This window comes from Strix aluco, chromosome 3 (assembly GCF_031877795.1).
Source record: "Strix aluco isolate bStrAlu1 chromosome 3, bStrAlu1.hap1, whole genome shotgun sequence".
In the NCBI taxonomy this organism is placed as follows: Eukaryota; Metazoa; Chordata; class Aves; order Strigiformes; family Strigidae; genus Strix; species Strix aluco.
The window spans coordinates 119,062,280-119,082,743 of record NC_133933.1 but is presented as its reverse complement, the minus strand read 5'-3'; the positions used below and the strand labels follow the sequence as shown (position 1 = coordinate 119,082,743).

Here is a 20,464-nt window from a genome sequence, read left to right as displayed (position 1 = left end):
GTTTACTAAAAAAAAAAAAAAAAATTTTTAGGTTAATACTGAAATTAGTTTTTATATATGGCAGTCTGCTGTTAGGTATTACCTAGAATCAGGAGAGCAGGTTTGTCTTTATGTACTTGACCAGTCTTCATTTTCATCTTTACTTTGTGCCATTCATGGAAGATTTTTGGTCTCTTTCGGTTATTATAAGGAAAGTAGGGACTTCAAGTATTCTTGCCTCTCTTACACGTAAGAGGAAGCATGTCCTTTTCTGATCTGAAAGTGCCCAGATTTTCACAAGTGTAAGTACAAGTCTGTAATTGGTTTGTAATAACAGCCAGAGTTAGGAAATTAATAATACAAGTGTTTAGCTCCCTGGAAGCAATTACGTTTTTCTGGATACGTTTTGAAATGTAATTTAACACTTAAGCAGTCAGTAACTTCAAAACTGTTAATCTTCTTGTTACTGATTCTTACGCAGCTTGCTAAGGTAGAATTATGAGAAGCTTTAAATCCAGACTTTCCTACTCTTTCATTTCAGCATAAAATGTTAGTTTACTGTCAATTTCATATAATTTTTCATAAGGGAGTCTTCCTTGAACATCGTAATAATGTTCTGCCTATTAATTAAAAGAATTTTTTGCTCCTAGAGTGTTTCTTTCAAACACTTCAATTATGCAATTAGTTTTGAAGCATATTGTTCAGTGCCCATAAAGAATTGGGGAGATTTCATTATTTAATATTTTTCAATAGGACTTTGAAGCTTTACTTCAGAGGGATAGTTTTTGGAGTAGCTAATAGAAATTTTTTTTTTTTTTAAGTCTTCCAGCATTATAGTTAACTTTTTCACTTCAAAGTTTTAACAGTCCCAATTGGATAATTCTCCATATAGAAGAGTTCTTTTTAATTCATTAAGTTATTCCCCTGACATTTTTCCTGGTTTATAATACTTACCACTTTTGTCCTTTCTGAGCAGAAGTTAGTCTTTATTTCATGATATCTAATACTTACCAGTGCCTTTTTTATTGTGTTGGTAGTACTAGGAGAATGTTTAGTTATTTATTATGGTGTGAAAAACTTGTTTTATCCTTGTCTTTAAGGTAGCAATTAGGACCATGAAGAGAAATTATTGCAGTGTTTATAAAATGAGTAAAATATGTTCCAATTTTTCTCTTGATAAGATTTATAATGTGAGAGGGAAGGAAGAAGGGTGGTCTTAGATGTGGTTATGATATTTTGTTGGTGTTCAGAAACAGGTTCCCCTTCTTTCTGAAGGTTGTTTGTTCTTCATTTTGGTTTTTTATTTTGTTGTTGTGGTTGGTTGGTTTGTTTAAAAAACTGACTTATGTGCCAAGAGGCAAAATGACAGTTAAAATAAAACATTCGTGATCTAGTTGTAAGGATGTGAAGCTACGGGTTAAGAACTTAGTCTTGTCTGCTGTTGAAAAATGGGTGTATATTTTGAACCTTTATTCCTGTGGCAGACAGAACTTTCCAGTGCTAGGATTAGGTATGTGCAGGTTCACATTTCTTTTTCAGGTTGCAGAACAGGTAATAGTGTATGTCTTTGAAATGTTTGTCTTTGGACAAGTACAAAATGAGGGTGAGAGCAAATCCTATATACACAAATCCCATATACTTACAACAATATACTGTACAGTTGATCTAACCTTTTTCTAAAACTTTTTCCTGTTACAAAACAGATTACTCGCATAGTATTGCTAAATACACTCCCTAAAACTCTTATTAATGTAATAGAATTAAATATGTATTGATGAAAATGTCTATGAATGAGTAATGTACTAATTAAATAGACATAAGTTGTACAAAGTAACATTTTCTTATTAAATTAATAAGGTTTTTTTTTTTAAATAGGATGAGTCTCTCCCCAGCCCCCAGTCCCAATAACTTCAGCTTCTCGTAATTCTTGTTTAATGTGAATCAAAATGAATTCTCTTCAATTCACACGGATTGAAATTCTTGGTCATTTTAAGTGAGTTTATTTGGGCCTTTTAGTTCTAGCATTTCTTTTTTAAATGGGTTATTAGTATCAATAGAGTTTTGATTGAACTAGGTTGTGATACAATTTATAAAACTCTTTCATTCCTACATAATATTAAAAAGTTGCAGGTACTGACTGTAATTAATAGATTTCTGAACAAAAGGAACACATTGCAAAAATATAAACCCCAGTGTTTCAAGTGGTAGGAAAAAATGTCTGAGCATTCCGACTTCGTGTCTCTTCAGCTTATGCGGCTTGTAATTACAGTGGTCTTGGGATAAGGGGTGAGAATGATTCAACCTGTCCTCATGAACTTTGACTCTAGACAAATCTTATAAAGGATCCTGAGTCAAGAAATGACTTATTCTGGTTTTCCTTCTTAAATTTCACACTATTGCAGTTACAAAATAGGGTGAATGCTGACTATCAGATGGATTTTCTACTCTCAGATGCAAAAGACACATCTCTTGTGACTTCTTTTAGCTCATTGTTCTTTTGAAAATTCAAGGCCATAATTGTCTGTACCAAGAGATTCCAATAGTGTAATTTGTTGCTGTGATGAGACCACAAACATGGACCAGCTGCATGATAGTGCCCATGTTAAGAGTGCACTGGTGGCCTTGCTTAAAGAATGCCTTGTTCATGACTTGTCTGAGCTGCAGGAGGCTGAGCAGCACTCTTGCTGAGCAGTGTGCAGCTCTGGAGGCAGAAAAGATTTTGGTGAAGGAAAAAAATACTGTACTTTGTCTTCTAGGTCTTCATATAGGGCCCTCTGCGTAGGATGAAATACTGCTGGGAATGACCATATTGTGTCTTTGTATATGGAGCTCTTTAAACAACAAGAGAGTTGGTTCCTAGCTGGAGCTCTCTGAGGTGACACCTACCCTTATGGAAATGGACCACATTGCTCTGTGTTCTCCTGGGTCCCCCATCTATGGGGCAATCTGGCTGAAGAAAAACTTGAGATTGTATAGCAGGTGCTGCCCTGTTTGTGCATGGAACAGGTGAGGTGGGACAAATAGGCACCTCTAGCTATTGCCAAAGCAAAAGTATTGGAACACAATTGCTTGCTGTACACCACCACCGTGAATGCACATAGAAGTGCTATGTATGAAGAATTTTGTTACCTGTGAAAATGTTTTTGTAAAGGCTGCATTATAACTGCTCTTTCCTTTTGTCTGAAGCCTCCAGTTCAGCTGCAGATAGTAAATTCCAAGTATCTAGTGAAAGAAAGGCTAGTGCATTCTATCAGCATAAAGCAGTTGTTTTTCTTGTTACTGGCACATGTCATTTACATTAGGGTGGCATTTGGAGGCCAGTGTCACAAAAATTTTACGGTCTTATCCATCAACGAAGAGTTGGCATAACAAATGGGGAGAAAAAGGTAGAAGAATTTATTTTTTTTACTTGTCTTCTGGGCCAGTTTGTTAGGAAATATATACATATTTTTTTCCTGTATCTGCTTGTAGAAAGTCTCAGGTGGTAGATATTCTTTTGTTTCTCAGTTTTGGCACGTCTTTTGTAGCTTAGCATTTTTAGGCATCACTCTCAGAACTGTTCAGGAGGAGGTCTGTAATGTCTGAGCAGAAGATTTAAGTATTCGAGACTCTTGTAAAGGACTGCAAGTTACATAAGCTCAACAGCTCCCAGGGTTGAGAAGGAATCTGAAATACTAAGACGCATCGGTGGCTCTACATGCCTGTCGGCTTCAATGGTATTGTGATAGACTGACATTACTCAGTAATGTGTTTTTGCAGAATTGCGATCATAATGTTTTTCTACTTTTCATATTATTTCTCAGCTTCTTTTATAATGATGGCTTCTGAATCTCTGCTGCATCTTAGTCATTAGGATTCATGCTCCTTCTCAAAGATCCATCAGATGCACAGATTTTGTCTGTTAAGACAACTAGAGTGAAGATGGTAGGAGTTGACATATTCAAAGGAAATGATACCTCTTTCTCATCTGTATTTTAATAGCTACAGCTAGCATTCTTAGTCTGTAGTTAAGACTGTTGCCCTCAGGTTTTTAAAGGTGATCTCAGAGGAAATAATGCTTTACCACTATTATAAATACATAACCAGAGCCTTTTTCCTTTTCTTTTAATTTTCTTATCCTTTTTACTACATTTAACTGCTGTATTGCAACATTACTGCTCACATTTTAAACTCACAGAAGTTGGGAAATTTAAATGTATGGTTCCCTCAACAGCCATAAGTCTGCTGTATTGTACATTACATTAGTAGTAAAAATGTTCCCTCTAAGATAGCAACTTTTTATATGTTTCTGCTTTTTTACTCTTAACTTCCTCAAATACTGGTTTTCAGTCATGGCTTAAAGTGAATTTTTACTGGAGAATTGTGGATGAACTCCATTTGCCTGATGAACTGTGGTGGGAGTGGAAATACCTTCTAAAAACTTGGTGAAGCTTTTAAAACCTGAAAATTTCCACTTAGTTGACTCTTATCTATGAACAGATAAATGCTACACCAGGAGGTTCATAAGCAGTTAATTTTGCCTTTCCGTAATGATATGTTCTGAATTAGGTTTTTAGTTACTGCCTGTGGCACTGCAGTTTCGATAAAGCACATAGAGCTTCATCTCTTCTCTTCTTAGTATGTGTATGTAAATAGGTTTGATGACTGAACTTCAGCAGAACTGTCTAACGTACAGTCCTCATTTTTGCATGTTAGTTTTTCTTCTGCTCTTCTGAAGCTGAACTGCTTTTGGTTTTAGTGTAGTTCAGAAGTGTTTGTGTTAAAAGAATTAATCCCATGGGCAGTTCTTTTTGTTTGAATTCATTTGTATAGTGCTACAGCAAAATAAATAAGAAGGGCATAAGTTTTATATGCACTTGTTTTCCTTTGCACTAAGGGAAAGGAGAAAAACAGTTTAGAGGTAAAGAGATCAATGTAGTTAATATTATTTCAAGGATGTGTTTGGAAAAATAAAATTAAAAAAATCTCAGATCATACCTTCCACTGAGAAGTACAAAAACTAACTTTTGAGGGAAAGATTAACTTGTCATGATGGCACTTGTGTTCCTTTCTGGATTGACTTTTGGTAGTAGCAGGGAAGGTTCTTGTCGTCCATGTAAAAGTTGAAGTAGTAGTTTGGAGGAAGAGAAGGTCTTTTGCAAACTGGCCTGTGTGGGGATCTGTGAAGGCAGCAGGAGCAGCTCACTGCAACTGGAAGGCCGCTGCAGAAAGTAAGCTGACAGAAGTACTATAGGTATTAGTCATGAGGAGATTTTGATGAGGAGAATGAGAACTTTAATCTATGAGGGAGCTGTAGAGAACATGAGCTGTCACCAAGGAAGGAGGGAGGTCTCACATGAGCTGCTATGCTGGAGATGAACTGTCATTCAGAGGGGCCTAGACAGCCTGGAGGAATGGGCCAGCAAGAGTCTCGGGGAGTTCAGGAAGAACAAATGCAAAGCCCTGTTCCTGCAACTGAAGAAACTTTTGCGACAATAAAGGCTGGAGACTGACAGACTGGGAAGCTGCTCAGCTGAAAAGGACTTGCGGGTCCTGGTGGGCATGAGCAGGACATGATTCAGCAGACAAGCCCAACAGCATGTTGTTCTGCATGAACAGAAGCACAGGCCAGGAGTCTGAGCAACTGGACTACCACACTCGTTCAACTGCATCTAGAATACTGGCCCTGAGTACAGGGAAGACATCCTTAAACTGGAGTTTAAGGCCACCAAGGTGACTGGGGACTGGAGCACTTGGAAGGCTGAGAGTTGTGTGTATTCAGCGCGGAGAAGGTTTCAGGCTGGCCAGTAGCAGCCTTTGCATACCTTCCCACAGCATGTGAGCTGAATGATTGATGCCTGTGCTGTTTATCCACAGAGTATTAACAGGATTTTCTTTATATTTCTGGTTTATTCACGCCTGACTTGTCCCGTCTTCATCTACCATGGGTCTTTTGCCTGCATAGTCCTGAACTTTACCTTGGCTTGCCTTCCCCAGTCTTCTCTTGAAAGTGTATTGCTGCCGTTGTCTTACTTGTTTGTCGCTTTTTTACAGGGCTTAGAACAAAACTTCTTCCATGAACATTCATTGCACTTTATAAATATACAGTTCTGAAAGGGTATTTTCACTGTGTGGTGGCAGACAGCTTTGATCTTACTTGGAGTTCAGCTGTGTCTTTAAAATAGCCCATTTTGATTTTGTGAAAGCTATTGCCTCACAATTTTATTTGTATACATCAAGGAAAAAAAACCAGTGAGTTTCTAAACTGCAGTTGTGTAGTGTTGGTTGACTTTTCTGATGTTTAGATTATTCAGTCTAGGTTGTTTTAGGAGAAAAAAAAATTCCCCTCTCCCCAAATTCTGTTAAAGGTTAGCCATATCATTAAAACATAGCTTGATTTGTTTATATGAAATCAGATACAACTTTTCTCCTCTGGTAGCAGAGTTGCTTCAAAAGACCTGTCATCGCAATGTGCAGAGCAGGAGTTCTGAAGGGTAGTTAACTGTGGCAGCCAAAAGCAGCTTGGGATACCTTTTCCACTAGTTTATGCAGATCAGCTTTCCCAAAACATGTGCTGTTTTTGGCACTCCGTTTTAGGCACCAGCTGTATTTCAGTCTTGATGAATTTGTCATGTCCTATGGATATTTCTGAAAATGATGAGCTTCTCTCTCTGCCCACCACTTCTGTATCACATAGTATATTGCATAATTGGAAAACTAAAAATATATGTAATGTTACATAGTTGCATTTACTAATTCACTACTAAACTACTATGATGGTAGAAAAGAATGTTTCTATGCAATCTGAAAAATGCAATACACATCATAGCTGTTTAAGGCTACATATCTGGGATGCATTTCTTATTTCATCCTCAGTTATAGAATAATTGTGACATAATAAAACTGTTTCAGAGCCATAAGAATTGCAGAGCAACAGAAACTGGCATTGATTTTCCCATTGCTGTCTGAGAAGATACAGACTTTGGACAAATGAGTTTCTGGATTAAATTAAAAAAGAGTATTTTCTAAAACTTCCCTTGCAGATCCTGCATATATACAGCCATATGTATTATATATAGCCTATTTTTAATGTTTCCATATCTGTATGTAGTGATATTATGGAAATACTAATTTGAATGTAAGTCCAAAATAATTTACAGTGTACCTACAGTAAAATATGGAAGTCATAAATTCTAGTGAGTGTACAAGTGTCTGCAGGGGAAAATGATGTTTGAAGGGTCAGGATTTTATATTCGTCTTACCACAGAACATAAATTTGAGATAATTTTAAAAATAAATGTAATAAAATTGGAATCAAGCATATTGCTCAGTATTTTGAGTGGATAACAAAACCATTTGATGGAAACACTACCTTATTTTTATAGTTCTGAATCTTTCACGTATAGCTTTCTCACCTCTAACAGATCAATACTTGGCATCTTGCTTTCTTAAATGCGTTCAGAACTATTCCAGTATGTAACACATAAGGCTTTCAAATTCAGAATTAGTGTGTATAACATTTTTTCAGACAATAAGAGATGATTTTAAAAAAAGGGAACGTTTCATCTACTCCCAAAATACTTTTAGAAAAAATCTCAAACCTACTCTTAAAAATGTGCATATATTTCAGCAAAAAGATATTGTTTCATAAATGTGTTGGGGTGAATTGCCTTTTGCCTTGGCGTCTGGATTTGATGTGCACAAGTTTACAAGGGAAAAGATTTTTTTTAAAAAAATTCTAATCCTCAACTAGATGAGTCTTGGAGTCAGGCGTGCTGTATGAAATACCTGAAGGAAAAAAAAAAAAAGCACAGTTGCCATTGGTAATAGAAAGAATTTGACTTTGACCTTAAAGCTGAATTAGACCTTCCTCTTTTGAAAGCCTGTCCTTTGAGAGAAAAATAATCTGCAGGTCTGAATAAATTCAGTTGGTAGGATACAGAAACTACAATAGCATGGGCCTCTTTTTGTCAAAGAAAAGAATGGGAAGAATTGCCAAGCCAAAGTAAACAAAGGAGTGAAAAGAGCAATACAGGAAAAGTCGCTCTTTCTGAAGAAATAGAGTTGAATACTGCTGTAATCTGTCAATTTACTGGGCTCCAATCATATTTATTCTCTTGCTGGAAAGAAGAGAGCAGGATGAAGGGGAGGGGGGAGCGGTGGCTCAGGAATAAAAAAAACCACAACAAAACCCCATGCTAATATTTGTGTTCGAGTTATAGTATGGCATAGCTGATAGTTTCTTTTAATTAGAGAGGACTGCCACCTGTCTTAGTGAATACAGGGATCTGTCTCCATATCTGGAATTTTAGGTGAGTGCCCACCGTATAGTAATGCAGACTTAACCTGCACATGTCTCTGACCTCTGTGGGTTTTCAGTTTCTAGAACAAAGCTGCAAAGCTGTGTAGCATAAGCAGAGAGGGTAATGAATTCTGGATGCCATAGCACAGTGTATGTTGCACGTACAGCAAGCTACCTGTGCATGCAAAAGTCACCACTTCTAGCCCAGTTTGACTTAACGTATTGTGTGCAGGGCGTATGCAGTGGTTCTGGTGTGCCTCAGTTCAACTGGATTTGCTGCACTTGTGTTGTATACAAAAGCATTGTAGAAAGATGGAAGCCCTACCTCTTTACGTGTATGTGTCCATGTCTGTATCTATCTCTCTTCTCTGTTTCATCTGCATTTATGTTTTTGAGTTTGCAGACTGCAGTGTTCTGATACCTGAAGCCTTTCTCAACTGACTTGCTTCCATTTTAACAGCTTTTTCCAAAGTTTTGTTGCTCTGTTCTTTCATAAGTCACTGGAGTTACTGATAATGGAAACTCGAGGAAAAAAATATCTGTGCTAAAACATAACTATCAGTTAAGAAAAAACTTTGTGATAAATGTTGAGATAAATACAGAGTTCTAATAATTTCTTTGCCTTTATAAAGGACTCGGGTACAGGGATCTTCCGTCCTTTGCTAGTGTTGAGACTGATTTATTCCAAGCTTTGTGTTTGAATTTAAATATGAAGAGTTTTTCTGAACTCTTCAGAATGAGGAGAGACAGTAAGGACAATTGGATACAGTCATGTAGGGGACAGGAGGGAGTTAAGGATTTTTTTTTTAGCATTGTTGAGAAGGTGAATGAAATTAGCAGTCAGCTATGAGTGATGTGGGTTTAGCTGGGGTTTTTTGTGAACTTAGCAAGAAACGTATTTGTTAAGACTGACTTTCCATAGTTGCTGGTTTCTACTAGGTTGAGATATTTTGCAGTTGTATTTTTTTTTTTGTGGTGTTTTCTTTAATCATTTAAAGATAGTTACTGAGTGCTGGACTCTTGGTGAGAGCTTTAAAAATCTAAAATTCCTCTCTCAACTTATTCCTGTGGTGAACCTGAATACTTTTAAAATGGCAAATCTAACCAGAGCAGAAAATACTTCTAAAATAATTTTCTGTGGCTTATCCATACACTTGACTTAAAAGTATTTAACTCTAACTTTCTCTGCTGTGAGAAGGGAAAAAAGATGGAGTAGACATTTTCCGATCAAGTTGCTCTTGCATGACGATTCTTTCCCATGAACTGAAAAGTCTTCTGTTCAGTATTTTGTGATGAGGTCTGTTAATAAGATTTTATGAAAAACTTTGGAAGTGTGGTTATAGTACTTCTTGAATTGATGTGTCTGGACAACTGTAGGTTTCATTTCTGCAAAATCTTATGCTGAAACATGAGATTGGTCTTGGTAGATTTGGCCAGAAGGCAGATGGCCAACAGCAGTTGCCAATGGGAAAAAATAGGTACAGGCAAGCACATTGCAACATTTACCTGAAGTTTTGCAAACGTCTCTAAATATGGCTCAAATATTCCTGAACTAGATATTTTCTACACATAGACTTTCATGACACTTTATTCTGATAATTCTTTTTATTTTTGAACCCAAATACATGGTGTTTTTATCTTCTGTGTCATGCAGTGAGTAGTTAACAGCTTAGCTGCATATGCTGTAAACCAGTATCTGCTGTTGTTTATTTTCAATGAGGCCCTGCTAGTCTCATCAGTGCTTACAGTGTTGTAGGAAGTAAAAACAGTGAAATGTCATTTCCTATTTAAGTGAAATGAAAAAATGAACAACTTGATACCAGTCTTAGCGTATTGGTGGTTTTCTTTCTTCTAGGATTCTTCAGTCTGCTCTGGCTTTTACAGAAGGGATGCTCACACACTTCTTACCTTTGGTCATTGCTTATCTCTATACTGTTCAACTTCTTTCTATTGTACCCTGTTGAGTGAGGGAGGCAGAGTTGCACATAGCTTCCTTACTTGATTAATTTTGCAGGTGAGGGGAAAGGGGGAAGCAAAGCAACTGTCAAACAAAGAGCAAAGCCTGGGAACTCAAATGTAGTGAGACCTTTCTCAGCAAGCATTTTTTTTTTTAAAGCAATAAACTTTGAACTGTAGTTGAAACTATAAGCCATAGTGGGATGTTGGAGAAGTTATTTTGAATGGAGTCTGTACTTAATGTATGACTTCTGTTAATTGGAAGGAATTCTATTTTAAAATGTATTTGTAAAAAATACTTGAAGCAGAATTTAAAGGCAAACCCAGGTGTGCTTTGTGTTACAGGAATAGGGAAGAAAAGACCTACTTTTAGGTGAGGAGAGGGAAATACAGATTATTTCCTGAAATGGGGAGAAGGGCTGAATAGATGATTGCATCAGTCTGCAAAAAGAAGAGTTTTCTGTTAGCTTTTAATTTTAGGCTTGCTTGCATAAAAATTAAACTGTTTAGTCTCTAATAATTGTTTATCAGGGTCAGAAAAGTGACTCAACTATGCTAAGAATAATTGGATGGAAGAAATTTATAATTCATCCTGATATTCAGGTCTGTTAAGAAAATTTGCAATTTTTGCCAACTTTAATTACAAACCTTTTGTGCTGCTGAATCTGTTAAGAAAATTTCTTAACTGGAGCTGTAATGCGAGAATGTAACTTTACCATGTCTATGGCAAGTATGCAGGATATGGCAGCTTGATTAAAAAGAATGTGTTCAGTGTGCTATTTAACAGTACAGGCTTGGATCAGTAGAATTTTTTTTTTTTCTTTGGTCTTTCTTCAAGCCTCATACTGAGGGATAGTAGCATTAGGAGTGTGTGCGTGAGTTTTGGAATGTGTTGGTTCCTTGTCATTCAGATACCATATTCATGCATGGATGGCTTTAAATTCATGTTCTAAACTTCTGCTGTCTCTTCTTATTTCCAGTGATTTTTCTCCTATAGTAATTTGTTAGCCAAAATAGGAAAATTTTTGAAGTATAAATATTCATTAAATGTATGCATCTCTCTGCCCACTATTTTGCATGACTTGTTTATCTCAATAACAACAAAAACAAGCAGTTAAAGAGCAGCCAAACCAAAGCAACTTTCTCAAAAGTTTCTCCTGGGGAAGACTTATTCGGGTTGGATGCTCTTACTTGAGAGGGACATCAACAGTCTTCAAGTGACTACTTGAAACAGAATTTTCTTTCAGAGTAAATACAGTAAATGGTGTCTGCTGCAATTTCCTAATGGATCTTGATATAACTATTTACTTGGCATGTGTCCCTCCTATTTCTCCCCCATCAGTTAGGTGTTTCAGAGACTCGTGCAAAAGCCAAAGTTTGGAAGAGAGCAGTAAGGGCACAATTTGTGTTCTCTTTAATAGAATCATAGAAACATTTGGGTTGGAAAAGACCTTTAAGATCAGAGTCCAACTGTAAACCTAACACTGCCAACACCACCATGTCCCTAAGTGCCAACTCCATGTGTCTTCTAAGTACTTCCAAGGATGGTGACTCAACCTTTATGTTGTCTTAATAAGAGGTCGGTGAGAGAGAGACTGACAGGGAGGGGCTGACTTTGTTTTACAGGTTACCCAGTGCTCTTCATGCTGTTCTTGGTGGAGTTATGAAAAGGAGAGTAAGGGAAGGGCAAGATGTGGTGTGAGTGCTCCTCTTAGCTTGGCTTTGTGATTCTTCAACTTCTGAAACTCCCCAAGCTGGCTCCTTTGAGAGCTTCCACTGCTAACTGGTCCTTGCCAGGGACTGAATCTCTTTCTACCCCTGACGTTTATGAATAAAAGATGGTTAAAATTATTTCGTTTGATGTATTCAAGTCTTAGAGGCCCATACTATATCTGAGGGTTTTTTAATACAGTAAAGCAACAAAATCTTAGTATTATAATTCTTGGAGGCAGAACACTATTTAAGATATTTGTATGTGTAGCTAATGTTGGGGGTAAAAAGCTATCTGTAGGGTGAAATCGCAGTTGTTACCTGAAAGTACCTCTTGCTATTATTCTTTCATAGTAGTTGTGCTACAGTTTTGCAGACAGGATTTGAAACATCTTCTAAAATGAAACCCTTGTCTGTCCTCTGCTGTATAAAAGCTCTCATTTTCTCTTCCCTCCCCCAGTAAGAAGGTGTGGTAGTATTTAAAAAAAAAAGATCCTCCCGAAACAAAACAAAACCCACACAAAACAACCAGCCAACCAATCTGCCGTGAAATGTCTTCTTAAGCCTACTGGGAAGGGAATGGCAAAATTTTACTATGAAAAGAAATTGTCTTGGGCAATAAAATTTTGTCCAGTTTTCTTTTATGTTTAATAGAACATAGAAAAGGAGAGCATTATTGATTGTAACATAAAGACCTGTTCGTACTGTCTTGATTTTATGTTTTGGAAGGGAGTGTTAGTCATGCTTTGGCTTTTCTATTATTTGACATTTCAATTGATAAAAAGAACATTTTCACTATAAACTGGGCATTTTATAATAATAACACTCATATATGATATTTCCAATATGAGTGTATTAATTTAATTTATGAACCCAGTTTTAAACATTAATATTTAAAGCTAATTGATAAATTATGTTACTTAAGACTTAAACAAACAACAGCGCCACCCCTCTAATCCCCAAAATATGTGGGATGATGATGAATCTTTCCAAAACCAGAAAGTAACTTTATTCTGGTGCTTATATTATAAATTTTAATTTGAAGTTTTCTTTATTAATTATTTTTCAGTGATGTTACTACATGATGCCTAATTATAAAAATTATGGAGGATTTTGTCCAACTGAACTGGAATCGAACACAGATGTTACTATAGCTGAGACACAGGAATCAGCAGTTTTCCATCTTCTCCTTTCTTTGACTTTTGTAGTCTACAAATCTGTCTCTGCCAATTTATTGCTGGATTTCTACTTCATGTTTCATTTGGAGGGTTGGAATTACTGTGATAAAACACAGGGTATTATTTGTTAGTGCACAGAGAAAGGAAAGAAGGAGTGGCAGACCTCCTGTGTGAAATGTGTATGTGTACAGGGCAGGACAGTTAGTGTGGACATGCCTTGCTTTGTTAATTGTGTTTAATAGCTGCTGCTAAATGAGATGGGAGTTACTGATTTTTAGTTTGTTGTTTTGACTCCTACTATATTGTGAAATTGATTTGTTGGAATTGTGTTTCTTTTTAAGCTACTGAGTTACAGTGCTGTTCTTCAAGGGATGAGAAGATTGTGTTAGTTGTCAATTTATAAACGGGGATTGTCCATGTAGTATTGCTATTGCCGTTTATTATCAAGGTCAGGAGAAAATGAATGAGATTCAAAATAGTTTATTGTTCCAGTATGCTGAAACTTTAATATCTTTACTTTGTATATGGTTTGTTTCTTAATTCTACAAATGCCAGAACCTGTATGGCTCTACTCTTTCCCCTTGTTTTGTTCTGAATAGCTTGACAGGGTTTTCAGCTTATCTAGCCTACAACAGCAAACCATAACTAATTATTCAAGTAATATCTCATGGTGTTCTTAATCTGTATCTTAACCAGTTTTTTTTTCTTCAACCTCAATATTTAGAGAATGTTTCACTGTGAAAGTTTTAGTCAGAAAACCACATAAAACTTAATTGAGAAGATCAGTATAGTAGGGTGTATCTTGTTTCATTTCAGTACAAGGATTTGAGCTAAAATTTCAAGAATTATATTTTAATTTGTGAAGATCATAGGTTTTTGCAGATTTCAGTCTTCTGTACCGGAATATGAAGTCAGAATACTGTGAAGCGGTAAAAATTCTTAAAGCATGTAATGGGTTTTTTCCTTTTTTTTTTTTTTTAAAAAGGTATGGTCAGTAAGAAAATCAATTTCTTGATTTTTTTTTTTTTTTTTTTTTAGTGGATTTTTAATGGTATAGGTAGAATATGTGTTTGTACAGATAATATCATACAGGCAAAATCATACTTGCAAAGCTTAATTAAAAGGTGATAAACCTTAAAGAATTGATTCTGTAGTTGAATGGCATGCTTATTATGAATTCACTGAAATACTTGCATATGCTTTGTATTCTATTAGTTCAATGAGATCACAATTAAAAAAAAAAAAAAAAAGATGTGTAAAGCTTGCCATTTCTGTTGTACCAGTTACAAGCAGGGGACACTGAAGATTCTTCCTTGGAATGAGCAGAAACATCGTGAAGAAGACTGGTGTGAAAAAGCAGAATGCAGGTAAGTATATAGAAAAAGCAAAAAGGTTTTTTTCTGTATCTATGTATATTTCAGATAAAGAATTCACTTAATAATTCTTAAAATGTGGGAAATGCCTAGTAAGACTCACTTCTTATTTTTGTACACATTAACTTGCGTTTTCAGCTTTCTTAGTGAGACTGACTGAGCACTCTTTCACGTTACAGCATTATGTTCAGTGTGATTATGTGATGAGAAACTTTTGCAAATTCATGTGAGCGGGGGAGAGGTTGCTGTTAGAAATCCTGATTTATTAATTTTTCTTTTTCGTTCCGCCCCGTTACTTGTTGGCCATTACATTATCGTAGCAGCATTCATGGATCACAAAACTGTCCTTCACTGGGTGAAGAACAGATGGAAAGCAGAGTTTGGGCATACTTGTGTTTTTAGTAGAGAGGATTCTTTCTTTCATGATCTATCTTACGTTTGGAATCTCATACTAGTTACTTGGCTGACAAAATTTAACACTTACTGTGATTTGGCATTTGAGTCTCATCAAATTATTGTTTTAATGGTAGTTTGACTGTATCATTTTTTTTCATAACAACCAGAAGTTTTAGGAAAAAGACTGAAAAAAATGCAAACGAGTGTATAATTATACTTACTGTTTTTTTAAGGATGATTGTTGAACCAACTTTACAAGATGAAGGTGAATTTCTGTATGAAACACAACCAGAGTTACTGAAGTACAGGACTACTAACCTTTCAGTAGATCTTGTTACTGATTGGTATTTGAACAGAGCACGGGAAATTGAAAAATATGCAATGCAGGTAAGAGTAGCAGTGAGGAGATGATGATAGCTGATTTGGGCTGATCAGCCTTCGACAGAATACTATCTTAATGAGTACGAATGGGATGCTTTTCCCCCAGTAATATACACTGTGTCTCAATCTTCATTATGGCTTTTGAAGTATTTGTTTTTCCTATTGCATTGTACTTATGCTTGCTCTAAAGTTTACTCAGTCAAATAATTGATCCATAGGAATGAATGAGCCAGTAGATTCCCTTTCACTTGGCTTACTATAGTAGACAGTAGCACTTCTGTAGGTCATGAAAAATGTTTTACCATTGCATTTTATGTTTGTAACTAAGAGAGGAAATGTGCACAGGTCATTGGGAAACATATTATCTGTCACGTGATACTGTGTCATATATATATCCATATGTGACAGTCACATGTGTCACTGTCGTATGCCAATTGGAGATTGCCTTCTGGCAGGTTTATTGTGTGTCTGTGGGACTACTGTGCAGCTTATTTTTGCTTTATTTTCCTGTATTTTAAAAATGTTTGAAGCTCTATATGGTAAAGATAAGCATTGTAAGTAAGAACAGAGCTCATCACTGATGTACTCCAGTATTTTATTGCTTCTCAAGCCAATTTAGCTGCATGAAAAGGAGATTGACTGGAAGTACCACTATGAGTTAGTTCTGATGGGTGAGTTCTTTTATTCAAGTTTGCAGTCCTCCAAGGCTCTGTAATCATAGTTTCCTGTGATCTTAACAGCCTATCAGTAGGTATAGAAATAAAAGCAACTTCGAAGCATCAATTAAATTACTAACATATAAATGAAATTGCATTCTACTCTTCCAGACTTGGGTCTGCCTCACTGAATACGTACAGCCAATATTGCGTTCTTTGAAACCAAACCAGAATTTTTCATATAAAGATATTTTCAGTCAGCCGAGAAAAAGACTGTCATTATCTACTGTGAAATAAAATGCAACAAATAAAATTATTAATTCATGGTCTGCTAGAAAAGTCACGTTACATGCAGAGGTATGCATAACTTCAGTCAGTTAACTGATGATCTTAGTTTAAATCAATCCTGCATATTCCATGCAATGAGATAAGGTGATGTGTTTCTGATATCTGTGTATGATCTCCAGAAGGAATAGTATTTTCCTTCTTTACGTGCATCAGTAGGATGCATTTGGGTCAAAAGCCTTATAATGACATCATCATGCACTAAGATTAAGCATTTTATTTGTTTTTTATAAAACTGAGAAGAGCAATCCATTTAGGAATATATAGTCCACAAAAACTTCTAGGAATTTAGAATTACTTAAGCAAAAGGAACAGGGAAGACAAATAGACATGCAAACAGGACACAGATTGGGCTTGAAGTTGATTTTTTGGCAAACAGTTGAACAGCAGGGGTTTTCAAAATTATTTTTCAGGTGGACTGTGCTCTGTCCCTTGTTCGTCTTGGCATGGAGAGGAATATTCCTGGTTTGGAGGTGCTTTGTGACAATCTGATCACTCTCGAGACAGTAGTTTATGAGACTGATGGTGATCGAACCTTAACTTTGAAGGAACTTGTAGAGATGAAAGACATTGAAAAGCTGAGACTGTTAATGAAGAATGTAAGTATTTTGAACGAATCAATAAATATACCTTGATTAATAAATTGTTAATAAACCAGTCTTGAAAGCGGTGAACTACTTTTTCATTGACCCTTTCGAAAGGATCTTCAGTGTAGCTGTTGATGATGCTGCAGATGCAACAACATTGAGTGTTTTCCTTGGATGTCTTTTGGTGTCTTCAAATATTCACAAAAAAAAATCTTAGATATGCTGCAGAGACAAATACTGTGTTTTTCATTTTCTGTGTGTTCAGCCTGTACATGGCATTTCAGAATAGAAAAAGACCTCTTGAAAGGTTGAAAAATACTTGAGAGATTGAACAGGGCTCTGAATTTCAGTCAAAGAGAACATAAGCACCAGGGGAGGGGACAGTACTCAAGATCTTCAAAATTTTGCTAGAATATATGTAATCACTTCTTTGTTTTTGTCTTGCATTATTGCATACTGAAAGTAATACTACTCTGACGTGAATGCAAGCTGGTCTTTCACTCATTCTGAAACTGCAGGAGGAAAACAGCTAGGCCTTCTTCATGTAATGGGCTTTACTCCTGTACTGCTTGGTTTCCCCAAACCATTGGATAGCAAAAAGATGATGGATTGTTTCAGTGCTTCATGATGTAGTGGTGAATGTCAGGCTTCAGCTGTTTGTGATAGGTGAAAATACTATTTCAGTTGTAGTGATCAGAATATGTTCTGTTTGTTTTTTCGTTTTCTTGTTTGTTTTGGACAATAAAGCTGAACTTGTTCTTTTTTTCCTCTCTGTAACTCACTGTGCTTTCCAGTCCTCTGATGAAAAATATGTGAAGAATGTTTATCAGTGGATGATCCCTTTTCTCCACCGCTGTGAAAATCAGTCTCCTGGTCTTGCAAATTCACTTTTTAAAGAATATTTAGTAACATTAGCAAAGGAAGACCTGACTTTACCTCTGAAGATATTTCAGAATTCAAAACCTGCTGTAAGTATAGAACCCTGATGATTCTACTGGTTTCTTTGGAAATTCTTGTCCTGATGTGGTGAATTCATAAATAGGGTTAGTTCGTCTTCTAAATCAGATCATCTGTCTGATCTTTCTATTCCTCTTGGGTCCAGGATTTGTTATGCTTTAGAAGAAGAAGAAAAAAATTATAGCATAAGTTATGATGCAACTAAACTGTCCTTGATGAGATTGTCAAACTAATGTAATTATGATCTTGACCTAGTAGAACGAAAATTATTGTAAAGATTCTTCTTTGAAGTAATTTTCTGGTGATGTGTTTAAAGTAAATTCTTGGCATATTTGCTTTTTAAAAAATGGATATGAAAGAGTTACCTTCCATGTGAGTACTTTATGCTGCTTCTACAGTTTATATAATTATTCCAGACCATGTAAGCACATTTTTGCATGCTATTGAACATTCTAAGTGTATGGGCAGAAATCAACCAGTGAAGGAAAAACACAGCTATTTTATGTATATTTATACTGTTGTATATATTAAATAAATCTAACAAATGTTTGCAGCAGTTACCTTGGGAAAATGAAAAGAGTTCACAGAATCACAGAATCATCTAGGTTGGAAAAGACCTTGAAGATCATCCAGTCCAACCATTAACCTAACAATGACAGTTCCCAACTACACCATATCCCTCAGCGCTATGTTGACCCTACTCTTAAACCCCTCCAGGGATGGGGACTCCACCACCTCCCTGGGCAGCCCATTCCAACACCTAACAACCCATTCTGTAAAGAAATGCTTCCTAATATCTAGTCTAAACCTTCCCTGGCGCAACTTGAGGCCATTCCCTCTTGTCCTATCGCTTATTACTTGGTTAAAGAGACTCATCCCCAGCTCTCTGCAACCTCCTTTCAGGTAGCTGTAAAGGGCGATGAGGTCTCCCCTCAGCCTCCTCTTCTCCAGACTAAACAACCCCAGTTCCCTCAGCCGCTCCTCGTACGACATGTGCTCCAGACCCTGCACCAGCTTCGTTGCCCTTCTCTGGACACGCTCGAGTAATTCAATGTTCTTTTTGTAGTGAGGGGCCCAAAACTGAACACAGTAATCAAGTTGCAGCCTCACCAGTGCTGAGTACAGGGGTAACCTTCCTCTGGCCTGCACCCTTTCCACCTCTCAAATTCAAAAAGGGTGTAATGGTATACCACTGTTCTTTCAAGTGTCTGTAGGGTAGGAAACTAGCCAAGTTGCGTTTCAGGTTGTAACTTCAATGGGTGCTTCGCTAAGTTGTTAGGAAGAGACATTCTAATTACAACTAAAGACAATTCATTTACTTGGAGTATGCTTCTTTTATATTCAGAAGACAATTAACTGTTGAATTAGAAACAGAAAACTAGAATTAATGTACTTCCTTTTCTTATTAGTGTCAGCAAAAAATTGTTCCCGATCAAGACCAGCTTATGATTACAGCATTGGAATGTATTTATAGTTGTGAACGAGATGACCAGCTTGCTCTCTGTTATGATATTTTGGAATGCCTTCCACAAAGAGGATACGGGTAAACATCTTCAACTAGTTATCTGTAAATATTTTAGATGTGTTAAATATAGTTGTGGATTAATACTTTAAAAATGCTAGTTAAGTCACTGAAGGGTAGATGATGTTACTGGAATATTCTGTTCCTGTCTGAGTTGCCATGGTCATATGTGTATACGCATGCTTGTGCTGTATACGTACTCTACCAGAAAGTGCAACAAAACATAATTTAAAGTAGCAGCCTAGACCAAGGCTTCTGTATTAGTTCCTTAGACTTTTATAGCCTGGTGAATTGAGACCAAGCGTTAGTGCTATCTTACTGGTCTCGTTGGTCTTGTTACAGTTAGTGGCGTCTTGCACTTAGCTTTATAAGCAGCAATATGGTCTTGTGAGAGAGGTCTCTCTATAGAGGGCCTATAGGACAAGTAAGTTTTGAGAAAGTGAAAGGATGAGGAGGAGATACAAACTGTTCTCCCAATATTGTTTATATGTAGGAAGGAGAAAGCCTAAGAAAAGTCTAAGGAAGAAGGAGAACCTCTGTTCCTGGGAGACTGGGGGACCCTCTCAATTTTAGCTATCATTCCAGCAAGAAGCCAACAGCTTTAATCTTTTCAAGCAAACATACATTGATTTTCAGCAAGGAGTGTTTCAAACTGCTAATCTTTATATCTATGTAATATGAATTACATGAAGAAATTACAAGTAGCATGGATATGTATCTATTTAATTGTATAATATTTTTGCAGGCCTGAAACAGACAAAACTAACACTCTTCATGATGAAGTAGATGAACTGGAACAAATTCTTAGGTATTTAATTTTGCTAAAATAAATAATGTATTCTTATAGAAGTCACTAGGCATAGCCAAGAACTTTTTTATGACAAGAAAGCACTAAGAATATTCATCTCTTTTTTTTTTTAGTGCTGTTAACAAGATAATCTGTATTTTTTTTGTATTTAGAACTTAAAAATTTTGAATGTTTTTAACTATTTAAATATTGTAAAGCTGCACAGATATTTTTCCTTGGAATAAAAGTATAAAGGTGGTTTTTTTGAGGGAGAAGGTTACCTGGGGAAATTGTTTTGATCTTCATACTCTAATTTTTTGATCAAAAACTAAAAGCTGTGCAGATACGTCACCAGG

General features: G+C 36.3%; 1 protein-coding gene across 4 annotated transcripts in view; it reads left to right on the top strand.

The window, feature by feature from the left end:
* The window catches only part of NBAS (NBAS subunit of NRZ tethering complex), a 189,549-nt gene that overhangs the window by 34,889 nt on the left and 134,196 nt on the right, over window positions 1-20,464 (top strand). For all 4 annotated transcript variants that reach the window (XM_074820084.1, XM_074820083.1, XM_074820081.1 and 1 more), the window contains 6 exons: window positions 14,388-14,471; window positions 15,107-15,260; window positions 16,669-16,854; window positions 17,637-17,810; window positions 19,209-19,342; window positions 20,067-20,129. In XM_074820084.1, coding sequence (XP_074676185.1) covers window positions 14,388-14,471; window positions 15,107-15,260; window positions 16,669-16,854; window positions 17,637-17,810; window positions 19,209-19,342; window positions 20,067-20,129 — 795 coding nt within the window. The remainder of the gene's footprint in view (window positions 1-14,387; window positions 14,472-15,106; window positions 15,261-16,668; window positions 16,855-17,636; window positions 17,811-19,208; window positions 19,343-20,066; window positions 20,130-20,464) is intronic.